Source organism: Coloeus monedula (assembly GCF_965178545.1).
Source record: "Coloeus monedula genome assembly, contig: HAP1_SCAFFOLD_421, whole genome shotgun sequence".
Lineage (NCBI taxonomy): Eukaryota > Metazoa > Chordata > Aves > Passeriformes > Corvidae > Coloeus > Coloeus monedula.
This window is the reverse complement of record NW_028120536.1, coordinates 66,038-84,018: the sequence shown is the minus strand read 5'-3', so window position 1 is coordinate 84,018 and position 17,981 is coordinate 66,038. Positions and strand designations below refer to the sequence as shown.

The 17,981-nt window shown below is 59.3% G+C and overlaps 1 protein-coding gene across 1 annotated transcript; it reads left to right on the top strand.

Moving 5' to 3' along the window:
- Window positions 1-15,491: 15,491 nt before the first annotated feature.
- Window positions 15,492-17,373, top strand: LOC309585805 (serine/threonine-protein kinase pim-1-like; the record flags this gene model as incomplete). Its single annotated transcript, XM_082303657.1, has 5 exons — window positions 15,492-15,566; window positions 15,658-15,708; window positions 16,024-16,390; window positions 16,769-16,945; window positions 17,270-17,373. The coding sequence occupies exons 3-5, from the start codon at window positions 16,045-16,047 to the stop codon at window positions 17,371-17,373; spliced, it is 627 nt and encodes a 208-aa protein (XP_082159783.1). The 5' UTR covers window positions 15,492-15,566; window positions 15,658-15,708; window positions 16,024-16,044.
- Between the last annotated feature and the right edge of the window lie 608 nt (window positions 17,374-17,981).

The following is a 17,981-nucleotide window of genomic DNA, read 5'->3' as shown; positions in this document are numbered from 1 at the left end:
CGTATTGGATTGACACTTGTTGCACCAAATTCCTGCGGCTGTACATTCGCGACGAATATGACCGGGTGTCCCACAGCGATAACACTTCATGCGGCCACCTGGAGCTGGGCGGGGACATGCTGCTGCCGCTTGGAGAGGAGCAAGGGCTGCCATAACCTGATTTTGAGAGCTAATAGCCTGTTCTTTAAGCCCTTCACCTAATTTTGCTAAGGCTTGTGCTAAGAATAGTTGCGAGCCAGTGGGCATGGTCGCAGCTTTCTCTAAAAGTTGCTGGACAGTCCAATCCCCTGGGGTGGAGGTAATAAGGGCACGGGTGGCTTGATTGCCATTTTGTAAAAGGCATTGCTTAAGTAACGGGTCATGCATATGCTCTTGAACCCCAGCTTTTGAGATGGCTTCCATAACTTTGTCAACAAAAGAGCCTAAAGATTCCTCTCTGCCTTGCTTAATGTTCATATACATAGGGATCCCACCCGGGGCTCGGACTTTATCCATAGCTTTCTTAGCAACTGCCATAGCTTCCCGCAATTTAGCAGGGCCTAGTGCAGCCTGAGCCTCAACCCTCATATGTTGACCCTGTCCTAGTAGTTCATCTACAGTGATATCTGCTAACGGATCTCCCTGGGGTCTAGCGAGATCTGCGCTAACAGCTGCCTCCTCCCTCCAGCGAGCCTCAAAAAGCAGTCGCTGATGCGGGGTATACATGAGCTTAGTAATGCCTTTAATGTCAGCAGGAAGAAGGGTAAAAGCGTTAAAAATATAATCAAGCATCTGTTTAACTGGTTCACTGGTGACACCGTAATTCCCCACCGTTGCTCGTAGCTGAGCTAACAGCTTCCAATCCAGATTAGTCACCTGCGCGATATTGCCGCCCCCTTGCGGATTAGGGACAAATAAGACAGGGAACGCTATGCTGTCCTGAGCAGCCGCTAGCATGTCAGAATCACCCTTTTGTAAGCCCTCACGAGCAACCGCAGCCCAAAGTTCTCGATGGCCCCTAGCCATGGCCTCCGCGAGGTCAGACTCTGCCCCAGGGACAGGCTCAGGGCTAACAAAGGGGTTTCGGGAGCGAGAACAGTCCGGCGGAGACGGGTGAGGCAAGGGCGGAGGAGCAGGCTGCGGCAAGGAAGGCATGGGAGGAGCAGGAGGTGGGGGGGGAGGGGAGGCGCGGAAGGCAACTCAGAGGCAAGAGCCTCAGGGGGTACGTGAACCGTAGCAAAGGTGGGGGGATTAGGCGGACCAGAGAAGGGAGAGGGACCATGTTCCCCGTAAAGACGATTACGGTCCTGTGCAACTTTAATATTTTCTGCGGCTTTCTTTTCTGCCTGTACCATTAAAAGTTCATTATAAACAACTCTCCATAGTTTAGCTATCTTTTTAGCTGGCTTATCGTCATCTAAGACAAGATCCCAGAGTTTGTCACTATACGCGCGCCACTGACTTAATTCATGAATGGAGTGGGGGTCAGCGAAAAAACCGTAAGAGCGTGCATGCGTTAAAAGAGCGGGGAGGTCTTTATCAAGATCAATCCCTTTAAAATTACGCTTAAGCAAAAAAGCCTTAAAAAGTTCCTGTGCTGCTTGCCTTTCCATACTTACGACGGTACCGTTGCTAGCCCCTCCAGGCTTCGGCAGCACGTATCGGCGAGCCCGCCTGTGCGGTCGCTCGGGCGCAGAGGAAATCGTTGCAGTATACGAGACCTCTTTCGCCGTCCGTCTAGCTGCGGGACCCGACCCCAACGCAACTCCCCCATCGCACAAGGCAAGGGCAACTTCTCCTGTTCGGGCGCCAGATGTTGGGTGGAGTCGCGGGAGACAAGCACTCAAGGCATGATGTTCAGCAAGTCTCGATTTATTTTTCAAAACTACACTTACTTATAGTACCTTTAATTAGCTCATACATATTGCAAAAGTCGAGCTCCTCATTGGTGGGAGCTATTCCGTGGGATCTGCAAACACGGTGGTCTTATCTTTCTCTTCCATATGGTTTCTGTCTTCTTACTTATCTGAATGCACATTCTGTTATCTATGCAACTTCTTGCTCAAGGACTCAGTGTCTGCATCTTTACTAAGCCTGCTGTGTTATCATGACCTTTGCTTTTTAGCCATTCTTCAGAAAGACTCTCAACAACTGCACTTTCCATCTCCATCAGTTGTTTTTAGGGTAGAGGAAGATATTTGGGAGGGGCACAATGGGCCCAACACCATGGGAGCAAGTCCAGGATGTCAACAGCTTTCAGTTGTGCATGAGCAGGAAAGCTAAGAGACAAAGTCAGGCTTTTTTCTCATCCTGAAGGAGGAGAAGGGAAAATTCAGAGCTGACAAAAATATACCGTATTGGGGTGCACAAGTGCAGGGAGAACCCTCCCTTGCTGGCCAGGAGGTGCTACGAGCATTCAGTGATTCTTTGTTGGCATAGCAAAGTCTCCAGAAGGGAGCTGGGGAGAAATACCACTCCTTCCCCCCAGTGTTCTAAAGCTCTGGGCTACACGGTGCAACAAAGTTACCAAGAATCGCTCCCTTACATAACGCAACTCCCGAATGTGAGACGGGGTTAGAGGCTGGTAACACCAGGGGGGTTCCCTTGGAGTCCCTAGGGATCACTTTCTCTGCCGCTCCTTCCTCTGCAGCGGGGGTCCCCTCACGCTCTTTCCCTGCCCCAGCGTGGGAGGCTGAGCCTGCTGGAGGTGCCCATCTGTCCCAGAGACATTTTTGGCATCTGCGCATCCCTGCACAGCTCCTGTAGACGCTGCTGTCCCCTGAATCCAGGCAGACTGGGCTGCATTTGCCTGCTGCCAGTGTGAGGGGAAGAAAGAGCAAAAGTTCATTAGGGCTTGACCTGAAATGACATTTTGGTGCTTCTGCTTTTTGTCACAGCTTTGGAACCTGAGCAGCATCTCTGTCCCTGCCACCCACTGGCCCTTGGAATGCACACATGAGCCCACGTATCACTTCTGGTGAACCCAAGTGGCCGCGTCAGTTTGAAAGGACAGCTGTTGTTTCACTGATGCATTTCTTGGCTGGTTACAGCCCCTCCGGCCTGTACTACAGCCTGTGCTTGAAGACACAGAACTACCGTCCTGGAGAAAAGGCATCAAAAGCTTGACAAAGGCTGAAGGGAACACTCTGATTACCCCTTTTCCCAAGAGGGTTCTTTAGCTGAAGTTGCTAACCAGGACCAGACTTGACACCGCGGCATGGGCTTGTGGTTGTTTTCTTTCTCGAGCCCTCAGTCCTGCGTGGGACTCGGTAACCGGGTGCTGCAGAGGCTCCGGCAAGGCATCAAAGACGCCTGCCCCGCACCCAAGGGTGGCGCAACATCTCCTCCAGCGCTGGCCTGTCCGCGGGGTGCTTGGACAAACACCAGCGGATCAGATGTTGGCACTCTGGGGAGAGAAGCCAGAAAGCGCCGGTCACTTGCAGAAGGCTCCTGCCCAGCTGCTCCCGGTGCCCACAAGGCCCGGGCCGTGCTGCATGTGCTCAGAGCTGTGCCGGCCTCCCGGCTGACTCTGCCCTTTGTGGGACAGTGGCACGGCAGGACACGCGCCACCTCCTTCAGCCAAGCGGGCCACACCGACCCTGTTGTCATGGGCCGCCTCCTGCGGCCAGCCCTTGAGGGCAGATGGGCCTCCCGCGGAGCTGCGTGAGGGCCATGCTGGGCTGCGCGGTGCCATCTGCCAAAGCCTGCCTTCTTGAGGCCGGACACCAACCTGGAGAGACCTGCTGCCAGAAGAAGAGCTGCCCCGACACGATGTCACGGTCCTCCTGGAAGGGCATGTTCCCGCAGACCATGACGTACAGCAGCACGCCCAGGGACCAGATGGTTGCCGAATGGCCGTGGTAGCAGCCAAGGCAGATCCACTCGGGTGGGCTGTACATGTGTGTTCCTAGGGGACACAGGCAGCGTTGTCCAGGCGCAGGCTGCTGGCTTCCAGAAGCAGGGGCTGCACCGGTGGCCACAACTTCCCCCCGAGGCCACCGGGCGTCCCCCAGCCAATTGGCCAAAGCCAGGAAACCATTCTGCAAGGCAAACAAGGCCAGCGGAGCAGCCCAAGCCCTTGCAGGCCTGCCAAGCCGAGCGGCCGGGGCCTGGCTTTGGCAGCCCCCCTCTGTGGGCAGGGCTGGCAGCCGGCTCCTGGGGCACAGCATCTGGCCCGTGCCAAAGGGCAGCCGGCAGCCGGCTGAATGCCGCACCCCGCAGCCCAGGAGGGAATGGGGCTGTGCAGTGCCTGGCACTGGGAGCAGGGCCCGGCCTGTGGGCTCACCGGCAAATCGCGTGAAGGCCTGCTCCTGGAGGAAGGTGCCGCAACCGAAGTCGATGAGCTTCAGGTCGCCGCTCTCCGGGTCCACGAGGAGATTCTCTGGCTTGATGTCCCGGTGCAGGACGCCGCAGGCGGTGCAGTGCCGCACGGCCTCCAGCACCTGGCAGAAAAGCCAGCGCGCCATCTCCTCGCACAGGAACCCCTGCTCCAGCAGGAAGGCCAGGAGATCCTGCGATGGCTCCGGACGCTCCATCACCAGCAGGAAGCTGTCAGGCAGCTCAAACCAGTCGAGGAGCTGGATGATGTTGTGGCAGCCAGAGCCCACCTTCTCCATGAGCACGATCTCCATGGGAACACGGGTGCCGTCGGGCTGTGAGGAGGAGACAGTGCCTCCAGCAGGCCTGATGCTGCCCTGTGCCTCCGCTGCCCCGTGCCTGGGATGCCCCAGTGCCCCCTTGGGCAGCCTCCCTGGTGCTTGGGCTTCCTCCCGCCCAGGGGATGCTTGGGGGGTGCCCCCCTGCCCGGCCCCACCACCGGTGTTCGGCATCCCCGGGCCCGCCGTGCTCCGGCTCGCACGCTGAGCCCACGCCCGCTCCCCCCGCCCTGCGCCGCCTCCCGCCCTCGGGGCCCGGCCTTATCCCTGCCCGCCGCGCCCCGCTCTGTCGCGGTGGCCCCGCTCACTCACCAGCTCGTACCACTGCAGGACGCTCTCCCGGGCCACGCGTTTGATGGCCACCTGCAAGCCCACGAGAGACGGGGCTGAGCTCAAGCCCTGCCCCGCCCCGCCCCTGGCCCTCCTCCCGCGCCCCGCCGTCCCGGCCACCTACCGGGCTCCCGTCCGAGAGGCGGATGCCCGAGAAAACGGTGCCGAAGCCACCGCTGCCCAGCTGCGGGCCCACCTGGTACAGCTCCTGCAGCTTCTTCTTTTGCCCTGCGACCGAGACCGAGCCATCAGCCTTGCGCCCAGGGCCCCCCCGGCCAAGTGCCCGCGAGTGAAGCGGGCCGAGCCACCGCGGGCCACGTTGCTCTGACCTGCTTCCTGCTGCGCGCCGGGCAGCGGCCCCCGCCTTGCAGCCGTCGGGCTGGCGAGCGGCAGAGCTGGGGCAGGGGAGCGCGCAGAGGCGGCTGCAGGAGCCGGAGGGCAGCGGGGCAGGGCGGCACCGTCGCTGTCCCCGGCGTCGTGGGCTGGACTCTGCTGTTGAGGGCGGCCGGGGCTACAGCCCGAGGACTCGCACAGGGGGGTGTCAGGAGCAGCTGCAAACCAGGGAGGGGTTTTTTGAAGCCGTGGCCTCAGAAGCACTGGAAACAGCCAGAGACTCTGCTGCTCTCAAGGGCCCTGGCCTGGCCTGGGGATGCCCCTCAAGAGCCCCGAGGGAGCCTCAGACAGCTCCTCAGATCTCACCTGCTACCAGAAAGGCCTTCCTGGTAGTCGGTGGCCGTCTCGGAGCAGCTTCCTGGAGATGGAGAAACCTCCTGGGTCTCTTGAGGGTCGTCTCCGCCACCAGGCACGGGCTGTTGCCAGCTGGCACAGCCGGCACAGCCGGCACAGCATCCTGGGAGCTGTGGGCTGGCAACTGCTGGCTCCAGCTCACTTGCTGCTCCGCCACCTGCTCCTGAGAAGGCTCCCCTGGATCGGGCTGGGCTCCCACTTGGACTTCTGGGCTTTCCCTGGCCACATCAGTTGTCAGGGTTGCGCCCGTGCTGTTGAAGTCCGTGAGTCCAAGGGAGCTGGGAGACCTGTCCACAGGCTCTGCACCTTCTGCAGGCTGACAGGTCTCACTGAGTGTCTGCGGGGGATAGAGGCTGTCAGAGATAGCCGAGGCTTGTGGCAGGATGGAGGATCTCTGACAGCCTGAGCTTCTTGCCTGGATGGCGGGTCCCTCGTGGTGTGCCATCCTTGCAAGGGCTGAGGCTCTCCCAGGGATGGAGAATCTTGCTGGGAGCAGCCTCTTGAAGGGATGGAGGCTCCTGGAGGAGCTGGACGAGCCACAGCAGGGCAGGTGGCCTCGCTTCAGCAGCTCCTCCAGTTCTTTCCACAACGCCTGCCACATCCCAGAGTAGAGCGGCACCCATGTCCCATTGCGAGCCCAGAGCAGCAGCATCAGTTCCTGCAGCTCCTGGGCCACTGCCACGCAGGGGCCGCAGCTGCAGGGGCTGTCCAGGGGGCTCGCGGGAGCACGTGGCCGCTTGCGAGGGGTCGCCCGAGGCCTGGAGGACCTGGGAGCCACAGGGGCTCCTCGCTTCCTCCGTGAGCCTCTGGGCTGCACCCCGGGGCGCTTGCGCCTCTTCAATGTCCGTGCCTGCCGCCTCCGTGGTTGCCAGTGGCCAACGGCCCACCAGACAGCCACAGTGGCCAGCAGCAGGACAAGCACAATCACCAGGACGCCGCCGTCACACATGGCTCCGGCACGTCCCATCGCGACTGCACTGGCAGCTGCAGGTGCTGGCCTGTGTTACGTAGCGACTGCGTGGTGATGTCACAGTGCTGTGGGCCAGGACAGCCGTGTGACATCCCAGCCCTGCCTCTCGCCAGCGCTCAGCCCCTTTGTGCCGTCACAGCCCTGCCTCACCCCAGTGCTCTCCAGTGCCACAGGAGGAAGAAAGGGGCTCCCTGTGGGCACTTGAGGGCCCTCTGGAGCAGAGTGGGTGGAAGATTCTTGTCTAAGTAGGACACAGGGATGAGGAGGGGAACAATGATGGTGTCACGTCCTTGCTGGCAGAGCATGGGACATGGATTGTCCAAAGGGACACTGTAAAGTCCTTGGGGAGGGCAAGCCCTGCTCAGCAACATCCAAACCACCCACGTGCTATCCACCACATTCCCATCCTGAATCCAAATCCAACTCTGTCCCACTTCCTGGGAAGAAAATGGATCCTATCCCATTGAAAACCAGTACCTCAGCCAGTTCTTCACCCAGCACACCCTGTCCCTGCTCATCTCACATCTGGACACCTGCTCCAGAAGGATTCTGTGAGGGATAGGATCAAAACTCCTCTTAAAATCCTGAAATACAACCTGCAATGCCTTCCCATCACCCATGAGACAGGTGACCTTATGGCAGCAGGATAATCAATCAGGTAGACCAGAATTTCCCTCTGTTATCTCACGCTGCCCACGGCTGACACTGGCACTGTCCTTCCATCACTTCCCAGTAGTGCCAAGTATGACCTTCTCCACCATTTTTCCTGTCATCAAGATTAGATTAAGAGGGCTGGAGTTTCCTGGAAAGTCCAAGCACTTGCTGTCAAGTCACATACAGCTGGAGAGCATTGAGCCAGCATGGACCTCCTTGGGCTTTCAGGAGCTTGGGTAGATGATTTAGAGGGTTCCTGCTGGGACATACTGGGATGAATCCCATCCAATGCCACAGCCTCATGGATATTGTTCTGGTCCAGGCTGGGCCCAGGACAATATCCAGCAATCCCAAATGGAAGATCACTGTCCCTCGCACCACTCTGCCTCCCCCCTTGGACACCCTTCAGCACCCAGAGAAGCCGGTGGTACTTGGCAGAGCCAGGGTCTGTGGGACAAAGACACTGGCAACAGCTAAAAGCAGAGAGGATGCCCAGAGAGCCCAACTCCCACAGGATTCTGCCATCCTGAGTGGGTCAGCCTGTCCTGAGAGGATGCTTGCCATGGCTTTGGGCATCGCGGTCCTGCTGGCCCTGGTGGGCTGCACAGCCACGGAGGGCTGAGCTGAGCGTCAGCCACCCACGGAAAGCTGGGAGAAAGACTGAGGACAGGACATGGGATCCCAGTGACCTCCCGCCCCCAGTGCAAACATGGTGGCCACACCTGTCCTTCCAGTGGCCCCGCAACAACTGGTCTTCCAGTTGCTTCAGTGCCTGGAGGGACAAATCCCAACAAGGTGCCAAACCCCAGCGTCCTGCCATGGACCTGTCCGGGGGTTGCCACTGAGGGTCCATCCATAAGCAGCTGCTCCAGGAGGTCAAAGAGGAGGCAGTGAGGAGAGCCCAGCAAGGCAGGGAGGGGAGGAGATGAGGGGCTGGGAAGGGAAAGGGAGGACCACGCACTTGGTCTCAGAGGACCAGGCACTGCAGGCTTGGCACTGCTGGCTCTCAGGGTGCCCTGGAGGGCAAGGTGGTGCCAGGTGCCATCCCACCATGTGCCCCGGCTGTCCTCTTGTCCCCACAGCCATGACCTTGGGACAGATGGCTCTGCACATCCTTGCCCTCCTCTTCTGCCAACACAGTTCAGGGAAAATACTTCCACTACTCCACCTCAAAAAGGGTCCCAGGTGGCTCCATGCTGCTCAGGGTGCTGGAGGTGGTGGCAGAGGAGAATCCTGAAACCTTTAGGTGAGAGCCAGAGGGGCTGTGGCAGTGGGGTTGGGCATCCCACCACCCAGCCCAGAGCCCACTCCCTCTTCCTGGCAACTTCCGGACATCCTGGGTCCCCATGGTGGTCTCCATCCACGAGCTGGCTTCCAGCATGGATGACAGGACATACTGGCAGTGCCACAGTGCTGGGGACACCCTCAATGAAGATGGGTGGCCCAGGGTGAGGGAGCACCTACAAACCCCCAGCTGGAGAGCGCATCCAGGCCATCTTCAGCTCCTACTGATGCCACTGAAAGACACTGGGAGCCGCTATGGAGCAAGGAAGTATCATTCCAGCATGTCCCTGGGTATCTCTGTGTGGCCCTGGGAATGGCAGACAGTGCCACAAAGTAGGAGGTCCCTTGTATCCCCAGCTTCCAGGGCAGGAAAAACTAGGAGGTATTGTTCCTACAGTCCCACCCTGGCATAACTGGAGGGGAACCCAGTACAAGACACTAAGAGGCCCTAGGACACAGGTGGCAGGGATCCAGCAGATGACCCTGCACCAGATTGGCTTGTGGGGCCAGGGTGGAGGATTTGGGTTATAAACCTCAGGGATCAAGGGGACCCCCAGGATCCAGGGGACGGGGTGGGCAGCACAGAGCAGAGCCGATCGAAACTGCGATGGGGAAGGGATCAGTGCCATCTGCAGGGCAGAAGGACACTGGATGCGGGAGTGACCGCAGAGCCACCGTTTGATGGAAATGGATTGTTAGGGGTGTCGGGGCTGCCATTGTACCAGGGACTCACCACACTGGGGCCCTTGCTAACAGGCAGGGCAGGTGTGGACAGAGAGCAAGTCAGCTCCCTGGGACACACGGGACCTCTCGATCCACTCGCAACTTTAGGCCTAAGGAGGGAAACTGTCAAGAGGTTCTTTGATTATTCAGAGACCAAGTGGGATAGAGGAGCAGGTGCATTTTATTCAACCACTATTGGTAAATGTGGGGGATAGGTTTGAAAGGCATGAATTTCTGTTTGTTCCTGATTGTGATTGTAATTTACTGGGAAGGGATTTGATGGCTAAACTGGGAATGTAAATTAATATTGTGAAAGGTGATAAGGAAGCTACCACTGCTGTAACTGTCTGTCAAATGCTGGAGAAGGCCTATGCTGAAGTAAACCCAGATGTGTGGGTAGTTCCAGGGAAATGTGGAAAATTCGATCTAGAACCTCTCCAAATCGCTTTGAAGCCACCAGGACAAGTGTTGTTTAAAAAGCAATACCCTCTTTCAGGAGGGAAGGAAGGGCTTACAGCCTGTTACTGAGTCCCTGTTAAAGGCAGGTCTTTTGGAGCCACGGATGTCTCCCTATAACACTGCTATCCTGCCAGGTGAGAACCTGGCAGAATTTTAAAGTGTTAAAAAGCAGATGAACTGAGGCTCCTGCCCTAGCCCTTTCAGACAGGGAAGAAGTATTTGCATTTTATGTAGATGTTGAACAGGACCATGCCAGAGGAGTTCTCGTGCAAGAACACCACGGGGCGGTACTTGAAGACCGATGGCCCATTCTTCTGAAATGTTAGACCCCTTGGCAAGGGGTGGCCCCATTGTTTGCAAAATTGTGCAGCCACGGCTTTCATGGTAACTGAGGACGGCAGGAGGCTCTCTAACCCTTAAGCTTCACATCAAGTTGAGGCTTTGTTGACCAAAGAGCCTCTCATGGAACAGGAGGATTTAGAATTAAGTAGGGGGGAAGGGTTTAACCCCACCTCCTGTTTAACTGGTCCCGAGGGAGGAGACCTGAAGGAAACTCATGACTGGATTCAGGTAATAGATCTCCAGATGCCGAGGAGATATTCAATTATCCCCCTTGGAATTAATGTTTGGGATTTTTCTTTTTCTGGAGCAGTAAATCAGGATGTTGATGGAGGTCTCTAGTTCCCAACAGGGCAGCCATTTGGCGCAGCCCATGAACGCGGCATCGGAGTCCATGGAGGCGTAGGACAGATCTTTCCCTCTCCCACTCCCCACTGCCACCAGCTCCCCCTGGGCAATGAGGGGGCTCCCGGCTGAGCGAGGGCAGCGCGAACGTGCAGCAGCTCAAGGATCCGCTCCCTGCGCGCTTCCCGGGACAGGGCTGCCCTGGGCCTTGGCATGGACAGAGGGTCCCCCTTCTCTGCTGGGCGTGACCCTCCTGCCCCAGCCTCGCTCTGTTCGATTCATGTGCCTCCCGTGAGGGGCACCCTCCACACAGATCCTGCTTCTGATTCCTTGGATCCACAGCACTGTTTTTCCTGGATTTTAGCCACGGCTTCCCCTGTGTAAAGGATAGGGATACATAGGAGGAGTGTGTTGGGCTCCCCTCCACCACTGTTAGTGGTTTCAGGCCCCCAAGAGCTCTTGTGTCTCCCTTTTTCCGAACAACATCCCTCTGTCCCCTCCTTCCCGACGCTTCCCCTCAGCAGCACCGAGCCTTTTCCCGCCCTTTTCCCCTCAGCGCTGGCCCCGCCCCCGCTCAGACCACGCCCCCTCGGCGCCGCTGAGGCCCTGGCCACGCCCCCTCCCCGCCCTCCCCTCCCTAATTAGCGCCCTTAGTTCCTCCCTCGTTAATACGTCACTAATTAGGCCCCTGGCGGCCAAGAGCAGGGGTTTGGAGGAGCTCTGTGGGACACCCTGGCTGCGTGGGGCAGGCCAGAGACGCCCGGTGTTGTCCCTCCACTCAGGGCAGGGATCCGGGGCACCGGGGCCACCCGGGGAAGATGCTCCGTTCCCAGCCCGCACCTCCACGAAAGGGAGAGGAGGAAAGCAGGGTGCCAGAGACACAGAACACCTCAAGACTTCCCCAGCTGGGTCTTCTCCGCCCCGCCCCGTCCGTTCCAGCTCTATGCCGTGTTTACAGGAGCTCAGAAAGAGGAAAAAAAAGAGAAACGAGCTCCACAGTGAATTCCTGAAAGAAAAATCCATCAATGGCCAGGAGGCTCCTGTGGCTCCTTCCTGAAAATCAGGGCTGTGGGGAACAGGGTGCAGGGTGTCCCAGGACACAGAGCTGGACACTGATCCCTCCTGGATCTCCTTGGCACCCCTGTCCCAGGAAAGGATGGTCCTGAATATCCTCCTGGAGCTGTCCCAGGAAGGTCCCTGCTCCCTGGTGCGGGATGGGAGGGGTAGAGGTGGTCCTCTCACACTCATCCCACTCATTCCCCCCTGCGCTGGCTTTGCCCCTGGGGTGTTGACCCCTCTTTTTAGGGTGTCCAGCCCTGTTCCCATAGGGAACCTTGGCAGCACCCATGAGCATAAGCAACCTTTGTGGGAGGCTGGGAGCACTGGTGAGGGAGGGGGCTGTTCCTGGTGACCTGGAACTTGGCTCCTGCTGTGAGCCAGGGGCTTTCTGCCTGCTGGGCTGCGGGAACACCCTCCCTGAGCTCTGTGGCAGCCCCAGCCCCACACCCACACCTTGCCACAGCTCCTTCTAGACAGCATCTGCTACGGACATGTCCCCCGCTACCGTCCCTTGGCCAGGGGCCTTGTGGCTCATGCCAGACCCTTCTTCCTCCCCAGGGAGCCTCCTCCCAGGTAAGGGGGGAGCCCCCCACAGCCCAGAACTCTCCAGCTCAGCCCCCCTGGAGCCAGGCCGCCGTCTGAGTCCCACGTGCCCTGAACCAAGTGGGGACTGGCGGCCGTCTTGGCCACAGCAACCACAGATAAATTGAGTTTCCAACCTCTGACAAGAGGAAAAGGGCCAGCAAAACCTCAGCTCGGGGCATGAGGAGAGCAGACTTCAGACTGCTCAGGGAACTGGTAAGCAGGGTCTCCAGGGACAATGTTTTTGCAGGTGCTGGGGTCCATCAGTGCTGGTCAATTTTGAAACATCACCTCCTAAGGGCGCAGGAGCAGGCGATTCCCAAATGTTGGAAGCCAAGCAGACGAGGCAGAAGGCATCTTCTCTGGGAAAGAGGATGGAAAAGAAAGCTGTGTGCCCAGTGGAAGCAAGGTCAGCAGAAGAATACAGATGTCAGGAAAATTAATCCACAAACACCACAGGTTTATGTCCAAACAAGAGACAGAGCAGTCCTGTTATTTTATTTGAATAAAGGGAGAAGTCATGGGCATTTCCCATGGGATCTCTCAAATTGTTAGAGGACGCAGCTTCCTTTTTCTCCTAATTTCCCAGCTGCATTTCCCTCTCTCCTTCCCCACTGGCTGAGGTACTTGAGAGGTACAGACTTCCCGAATGGCTTAATACAAACCCCCTTTCTAATGTGTACCCCCCACCCTCATTCTTTTCCTCGTGTCTCTGTTCTTTTTCTCTAAATCCAGGGATTAGCAGAGTCTTGAGTGAGTAACAGTCTGTGTCAATTAGTGGAATTCCTATGGAATTTGTGGTTCCTCGCTTTGCTTCTTTCACCTATCAGTATCTGGCTTTATCTACCATCAGGCCCACAGATAGTTTGTAAAGACACCTCCTTCTCATTCCTTCCACAGAGATGTCTCTTGCCACTGTAGGGAGAACTTTGGTGCAGTGGAAGCTCAGCTGGAGAGGAAGAAATGTGGGGCACAATAAAAAGAGTGTTTTTAAATATATTAGTGGAAAAAAACATTGTAGAAATAACATTGTCCCCCTTCCAGGATGTGGATGGTCACCTCACAAACAGGGACAGGGACACAGCACAGGTGTTTAATGCGTTCTTTGCCTCTGTCTTCAACACTCCTCCCTCCCTTCCCAGTGGAAAACATGCACTGTACCAAGGGACACTGCAAAGTCCTTGAAGAGGGCAAGCCCTGCTCAGCAGAAACCAAACCACCCCTGTTTGATCCACAGCATTCCCATCGTGAATCTGAACCCAGCGTGTGCCAGCAATTGGGAAAAAAGGAACCCTATGCCTGTCAAAACCAGAGCACTGGGAGGACCATGAGCACTCCTTGGGAAATCCTGACTTATTTAGAAAAGAGGCAACGCAGAAGTCGGTGAGTTGTTACAGAAAACTCTTCCTGCCCTCGACAGCCAGTTCAGGAGAGCTCCCCAGAGACACAGGAACTTCAACTCCCTTTGTCTCTGGAAGATCTTCTCAGGCACAGAGTAGTGGGTGTTTCCAGTTGGTACCGCTGCAGTGTCCTGGGAGCCTGGGCTTGACACTGGTGGCAGCAGCACTCTTCCTGATGTGCCACTTGCTGCAGGGAATGATTCCCTGCAGCAGGCTGAGCTCCTGTTCTTACTGCCAGGCTTTTTCTGGCCATGTGCATCTTCAGAGATGAGCTGGTTCTGCTGATCCCTGAGGTGGGCAAAGGGCTGTGACGGCACAAAGGGGCTGAGCGCTGGCGAGAGGCAGGGCTGGGATGTCACACGGCTGTCCTGGCCCACAGCACTGTGACATCACCACGCAGTCGCTACGTAACACAGGCCAGCACCTGCAGCTGCCAGTGCAGTCGCGATGGGACGTGCCGGAGCCATGTGTGACGGCGGCGTCCTGGTGATTGTGCTTGTCCTGCTGCTGGCCACTGTGGCTGTCTGGTGGGCCGTTGGCCACTGGCAACCACGGAGGCGGCAGGCACGGACATTGAAGAGGCGCAAGCGCCCCGGGGTGCAGCCCAGAGGCTCACGGAGGAAGCGAGGAGCCCCTGTGGCTCCCAGGTCCTCCAGGCCTCGGGCGACCCCTCGCAAGCGGCCACGTGCTCCCGCGAGCCCCCTGGACAGCCCCTGCAGCTGCGGCCCCTGCGTGGCAGTGGCCCAGGAGCTGCAGGAACTGATGCTGCTGCTCTGGGCTCGCAATGGGACATGGGTGCCGCTCTACTCTGGGATGTGGCAGGCGTTGTGGAAAGAACTGGAGGAGCTGCTGAAGCGAGGCCACCTGCCCTGCTGTGGCTCGTCCAGCTCCTCCAGGAGCCTCCATCCCTTCAAGAGGCTGCTCCCAGCAAGATTCTCCATCCCTGGGAGAGCCTCAGCCCTTGCAAGGATGGCACACCACGAGGGACCCGCCATCCAGGCAAGAAGCTCAGGCTGTCAGAGATCCTCCATCCTGCCACAAGCCTCGGCTATCTCTGACAGCCTCTATCCCCCGCAGACACTCAGTGAGACCTGTCAGCCTGCAGAAGGTGCAGAGCCTGTGGACAGGTCTCCCAGCTCCCTTGGACTCACGGACTTCAACAGCACGGGCACAACCCTGACAACTGATGTGGCCAGGGAAAGCCCAGAAGTCCAAGTGGGAGCCCAGCCCGATCCAGGGGAGCCTTCTCAGGAGCAGGTGGCGGAGCAGCAAGTGAGCTGGAGCCAGCAGTTGCCAGCCCACAGCTCCCAGGATGCTGTGCCGGCTGTGCCGGCTGTGCCAGCTGGCAACAGCCCGTGCCTGGTGGCGGAGACGACCCTCAAGAGACCCAGGAGGTTTCTCCATCTCCAGGAAGCTGCTCCGAGACGGCCACCGACTACCAGGAAGGCCTTTCTGGTAGCAGGTGAGATCTTCTGAGGAGCTGTCTGAGGCTCCCTCGGGGCTCTTGAGGGGCATCCCCAGGCCAGGCCAGGGCCCTTGAGAGCAGCAGAGTCTCTGGCTGTTTCCAGTGCTTCTGAGGCCACGGCTTCAAAAAACCCCTCCCTGGTTTGCAGCTGCTTCTGACACCCCCCTGTGCGAGTCCTCGGGCTGTAGCCCCGGCCGCCCTCAACAGCAGAGTCCAGCCCACGACGCCGGGGACAGCGACGGTGCCGCCCTGCCCCGCTGCCCTCCGGCTCCTGCAGCCGCCTCTGCGCGCTCCCCTGCCCCAGCTCTGCCGCTCGCCAGCCCGACGGCTGCAAGGCGGGGGCCGCTGCCCGGCGCGCAGCAGGAAGCAGGTCAGAGCAACGTGGCCCGCGGTGGCTCGGCCCGCTTCACTCGCGGGCACTTGGCCGGGGGGGCCCTGGGCGCAAGGCTGATGGCTCGGTCTCGGTCGCAGGGCAAAAGAAGAAGCTGCAGGAGCTGTACCAGGTGGGCCCGCAGCTGGGCAGCGGTGGCTTCGGCACCGTTTTCTCGGGCATCCGCCTCTCGGACGGGAGCCCGGTAGGTGGCCGGGACGGCGGGGCGCGGGAGGAGGGCCAGGGGCGGGGCGGGGCAGGGCTTGAGCTCAGCCCCGTCTCTCGTGGGCTTGCAGGTGGCCATCAAACGCGTGGCCCGGGAGAGCGTCCTGCAGTGGTACGAGCTGGTGAGTGAGCGGGGCCACCGCGACAGAGCGGGGCGCGGCGGGCAGGGATAAGGCCGGGCCCCGAGGGCGGGAGGCGGCGCAGGGCGGGGGGAGCGGGCGTGGGCTCAGCGTGCGAGCCGGAGCACGGCGGGCCCGGGGATGCCGAACACCGGTGGTGGGGCCGGGCAGGGGGGCACCCCCCAAGCATCCCCTGGGCGGGAGGAAGCCCAAGCACCAGGGAGGCTGCCCAAGGGGGCACTGGGGCATCCCAGGCACGGGGCAGCGGAGGCACAGGGCAGCATCAGGCCTGCTGGAGGCACTGTCTCCTCCTCACAGCCCGACGGCACCCGTGTTCCCATGGAGATCGTGCTCATGGAGAAGGTGGGCTCTGGCTGCCACAACATCATCCAGCTCCTCGACTGGTTTGAGCTGCCTGACAGCTTCCTGCTGGTGATGGAGCGTCCGGAGCCATCGCAGGATCTCCTGGCCTTCCTGCTGGAGCAGGGGTTCCTGTGCGAGGAGATGGCGCGCTGGCTTTTCTGCCAGGTGCTGGAGGCCGTGCGGCACTGCACCGCCTGCGGCGTCCTGCACCGGGACATCAAGCCAGAGAATCTCCTCGTGGACCCGGAGAGCGGCGACCTGAAGCTCATCGACTTCGGTTGCGGCACCTTCCTCCAGGAGCAGGCCTTCACGCGATTTGCCGGTGAGCCCACAGGCCGGGCCCTGCTCCCAGTGCCAGGCACTGCACAGCCCCATTCCCTCCTGGGCTGCGGGGTGCGGCATTCAGCCGGCTGCCGGCTGCCCTTTGGCACGGGCCAGATGCTGTGCCCCAGGAGCCGGCTGCCAGCCCTGCCCACAGAGGGGGGCTGCCGAAGCCAGGCCCCGGCCGCTCGGCTTGGCAGGCCTGCAAGGGCTTGGGCTGCTCCGCTGGCCTTGTTTGCCTTGCAGAATGGTTTCCTGGCTTTGGCCAATTGGCTGGGGGACGCCCGGTGGCCTCGGGGGGAAGTTGTGGCCACCGGTGCAGCCCCTGCTTCTGGAAGCCAGCAGCCTGCGCCTGGACAACGCTGCCTGTGTCCCCTAGGAACACACATGTACAGCCCACCCGAGTGGATCTGCCTTGGCTGCTACCACGGCCATTCGGCAACCATCTGGTCCCTGGGCGTGCTGCTGTACGTCATGGTCTGCGGGAACATGCCCTTCCAGGAGGACCGTGACATCGTGTCGGGGCAGCTCTTCTTCTGGCAGCAGGTCTCTCCAGGTTGGTGTCCGGCCTCAAGAAGGCAGGCTTTGGCAGATGGCACCGCGCAGCCCAGCATGGCCCTCACGCAGCTCCGCGGGAGGCCCATCTGCCCTCAAGGGCTGGCCGCAGGAGGCGGCCCATGACAACAGGGTCGGTGTGGCCCGCTTGGCTGAAGGAGGTGGCGCGTGTCCTGCCGTGCCACTGTCCCACAAAGGGCAGAGTCAGCCGGGAGGCCGGCACAGCTCTGAGCACATGCAGCACGGCCCGGGCCTTGTGGGCACCGGGAGCAGCTGGGCAGGAGCCTTCTGCAAGTGACCGGCGCTTTCTGGCTTCTCTCCCCAGAGTGCCAACATCTGATCCGCTGGTGTTTGTCCAAGCACCCCGCGGACAGGCCAGCGCTGGAGGAGATGTTGCGCCACCCTTGGGTGCGGGGCAGGCGTCTTTGATGCCTTGCCGGAGCCTCTGCAGCACCCGGTTACCGAGTCCCACGCAGGACTGAGGGCTCGAGAAAGAAAACAACCACAAGCCCATGCCGCGGTGTCAAGTCTGGTCCTGGTTAGCAACTTCAGCTAAAGAACCCTCTTGGGAAAAGGGGTAATCAGAGTGTTCCCTTCAGCCTTTGTCAAGCTTTTGATGCCTTTTCTCCAGGACGGTAGTTCTGTGTCTTCAAGCACAGGCTGTAATACAGGCCAGAGGGGCTGTAACCAGCCAAGAAATGCATCAGTGAAACAACAGCTGCCCTTTCAAACTGACGCGGCCACTTGGGTTCACCAGAAGTGATACGTGGGCTCATGTGTGCATTCCAAGGGCCAGTGGGTGGCAGGGACAGAGATGCTGCTCAGGTTCCAAAGCTGTGACAAAAAGCAGAAGCACCAAAATGTCATTTCAGGTCAAGCCCTAATGAACTCTTGCTCTTTCTTCCCCTCACACTGGCAGCAGGCAAATGCAGCCCAGTCTGCCTGGATTCAGGGGACAGCAGCGTCTACAGGAGCTGTGCAGGGATGCGCAGATGCCAAAAATGTCTCTGGGACAGATGGGCACCTCCAGCAGGCTC